Genomic DNA, 3,324 nt, shown 5'->3' with positions numbered 1-3,324 from the left:
TACGTTTACATATATGTATAATAATCATGTCGAAGTTCTTAGACATTGATCCATTGGATCTCATTAATACCGTGCAGAAATATCATAACTTGTTTTTTTGAATTTTTTGGGAAATAAAGAAACTCCCCAGTCCAGAGATATATGGAGTTGTTTTAGTGTGATTTTTGGACTTTTTAGTGTTGGAATCGGGTGAAAAAAATTGAGGTTAATTTTTGATTTGGGTTATTTAAACTGGTTTTTTACTGTAAATATGGATTTAGCATCCTGAAAAACCCTACGGCACTTCGATTGTGCAGGCTTATCTATCAAACTTGAGATTTGAATAAATTCCTGCTGGATTTTAGAAAAATCAAATTAAAAAAACCCATCAAAAAAGCTTCCAAATTAAAAACAATTTCCTCGAATCAATCTTTATTTAGTGAGAACCACATGCAACCAGCTGAAATAAGTCGGCGGGTTTGGCTGGCGTGTTTTCAACAACAACTCATTTTTTTCCAGCCAAACCAAATCCATTCACAAGTCTATAGCACGCTTCAAACCTGACTGGATTTGCAAATATTTGTTTTACGTTGTTTTTTATTTAAATTTTAATAAAAAAACACGTGAATATGTTTCCTCGACATAACTTAAAAATTGGAATCAACAATTTTAGAAAATTATGAAATTATTACTTTTGAGAATGTGAGGGTATTTATATAATTTTTTAACATTGATAAACATCAGGCTACAATAATTGTGTGTCTGTGGTTTTTTTTAAATGCGAAGGTATTTAGGCCGATAGGAACAGACTTTCGTCGTTCCTTTGGCTCTCGTGCTGACACTTGGACAGTCGTCCTTTGTTCGTCCTTTTCTTTTAGATGTTAACACTTGGAGTGTTCCGGATTTAGAGGATCACCTGGTGCGAGTTCTAAACCTGGAACGGAAAACTGTTATGCACGCCTCTCTCCATAATGATGGTGGGCTCGAATCTTCACCCACTGCATGAAGCCGGCAGAAGTGTTCCGGATTTGGAGGATCAGCTGGTGCGAGTTCTAAACCTGGAACGGAAAACTGTTATGCACGCCTCTCTCCATAATGATGGTGGGCTAGAATCTTCACCCACTGCATGAAGCCGGCAGAAATATCCGCAAATTTGTTACAAATTCCTGTAATTCCTGAACTTGCATGAAGCAGGCAGAAATATCCGCAAATTTGTTACAAATTCCTGTAATTCCTGAACTTACAAATTACTCCTGCTTTCTTCGACCATATTTGTCTGTTTTGTGCTCTGCAGGTTCTCTTCCACGCCCTCTGCAATAATGTTTTTGTGTTTTTGAAAACGAGCATTGACTATATACAGCTTCGCACAGTGTTGGAGAGATCTGTCCCGGACAAGCTGCGGATCCTGCCTGACTTTTGCCTTTGAAAATATATTTGTCTGCCAAAGTGGAGCTCTTGGGGCACAAATTGGATCTCAGAACTGCTACTTGCGTTACGAGGTCTATGAATTTTTCAATACCTCTGTTCTGTCGCCGCCACCAGGGGAAAGTACTCCAGTGTCTTCTGGTATGTTCTTCTCATATTTTACATCGAAAAGATATTGTTTTTAAGATTTTGTTTTGGTGAAATAAAAGATATCCAATTTAGTTAGAATTGTTGTGCAAATTTTGCAAGAGGAAAAAAATCTAATGTCCTCGGAATAATTCTGGGCGTATTAGCTGCCATGGTTGTATTAATTGCGATCATAGGCCTTTGGAAGTGGAAGCTTTTCTCTCGACGGAAGCTTCAGGATCAGATTTATCGAACTAGAGGTCCAGAAATTGCTAAATTGTTTAGCCTCGAAGATTTTCAGCTTGTGTCTTGTGAACTGTTCACCAATTTGTTTACCTTGCAATGGGTTTCGCAGGTGACCAAGGAGAGATTAGCTTAGCTCCGAGTATAGCGAACGCGGAACTAATTTTCAAGTACGATTTTCTGAGAGAAGCTACCTCCAATTTTAATTTGGAGAACAAGCTTGGAGAAGGGGGCTTTGGATCCGTATTTAAAGTGAGCTCTTGGTCCTGCATTGAATTCAATTTCATATTTAAATGTAATGGAAAACAGAAACTAATTTGAAGTTTATTGATGTACAGGGAATTTTACCAGACAACAGAGAGGTTGCAGTGAAACGGTTGTATATTTGTTCAAGGCAGGGAGATGCTGAATTTTTGAATGAAGCAAATCTCATCAATCGTATTCAGCACAGGAATCTTGTGAAATTGCTTGGTTGCTCCGTTGAAAACTCCGAAAGGCTAATGGTTTACGAATACCTTCCCAACAGTAGTCTCGACAGGATTCTATTTGGTTTCTACTCACTCTCAGTCGCTACATATAGATCATAATGTCCTTAGTTTGTACATATAGATTGCTAATCCCTTTACTGTGCATTGCAGATGCAACCAAACGCCATTTACTTGATTGGAAAAAGCGGTATGAAATCATAGTTGGAATTGCACGTGGGCTGCCCTATCTTCACGAGGAATCTGAGATTCGGATCATCCACAGAGATACTAAAGCCAACAATATTTTACTAGATGACAATGCTTGGTTGCTCCGTTGAAAACTCCGAAAGGCTACTGGTTTACGAATACCTTCCCAACAGTAGTCTCGACAGGATTCTATTTGGTTTCTACTCACTCTCAGTCGCTACATATAGATCATAAAGTCCTTAGTTTGTACATATAGATTGCTAATCCCTTTACTGTGCATTGCAGATGCAACCAAACGCCATTTACTTGATTGGAAAAAGCGGTATGAAATCATAGTTGGAATTGCACGTGGGCTGCCCTATCTTCACGAGGAATCTGAGATTCGGATCATCCACAGAGATACTAAAGCCAACAATATTTTACTAGATGACAAACACAGACCCAAAATAGGAGACTTTGGGTTAGCCAGGTTTTTTGCAGATGATCGGAGCCACGTTAGCACTAGAGTTGCAGGAACTTTGTAAGAATTTTCCCTACCAATGAAATGTTCGAGGTTCCCAAATAATTCATTCGGTTAAGTCTTTAAGATATGGAGATTTGATTAAATATGGCATTTTGCAGAGGTTACATGGCCCCTGAGTACGCTTTGCGTGGACAGCTGACAGAGAAAGCGGATGTATTCAGCTTTGGAGTCCTTCTATTATCAGTGGAAGAAAGAATCAGAGTTCGGGTGAAAACATGGAATTTCTCATCGAACGAGTATGTTTCCTGTGGTTCTCATCTTTCTAATCGAATTTTTTTCCTATATGCAGAGCTTCTTGCGAACTAAAGTTTTTATTTTTATTTTTTTTGATATTGGCCAATTACCAGACATGGA

The 3,324-nt window shown here is 38.5% G+C and overlaps 1 protein-coding gene across 3 annotated transcripts; it reads left to right on the top strand.

The window, feature by feature from the left end:
* Positions 1-836: 836 nt before the first annotated feature.
* On the top strand, positions 837-2,875 carry LOC149230303 (cysteine-rich receptor-like protein kinase 2). 3 transcript variants are annotated; one of them, XR_016247361.1, is made up of 6 exons: positions 837-1,206; positions 1,350-1,545; positions 1,886-2,025; positions 2,112-2,322; positions 2,412-2,643; positions 2,733-2,868. XR_016247361.1 is itself a non-coding variant. In XM_089376035.1 (5 exons), the coding sequence occupies exons 1-5, from the start codon at positions 1,165-1,167 to the stop codon at positions 2,576-2,578; spliced, it is 756 nt and encodes a 251-aa protein (XP_089232161.1). In that variant the 5' UTR covers positions 837-1,164; the 3' UTR covers positions 2,579-2,875. The 3 variants fall into 3 exon arrangements, 2 of the variants coding, with proteins under 2 accessions (XP_089232161.1, XP_089232162.1); XM_089376035.1 differs by having other exon boundaries at positions 2,412-2,875; XM_089376036.1 differs by lacking the exons at positions 837-1,206; positions 1,350-1,545 and adding an exon at positions 1,570-1,790 and having other exon boundaries at positions 2,412-2,875.
* Positions 2,876-3,324: the final 449 nt, after the last annotated feature.

Source organism: Pinus tabuliformis, chromosome J (assembly GCF_031772625.1).
Source record: "Pinus tabuliformis cultivar Carrire ecotype Pingquan chromosome J, CPIR1, whole genome shotgun sequence".
NCBI classification, from domain to species: Eukaryota; Viridiplantae; Streptophyta; class Pinopsida; order Pinales; family Pinaceae; genus Pinus; species Pinus tabuliformis.
This window is presented reverse-complemented; position numbering and strand designations above follow the sequence as displayed.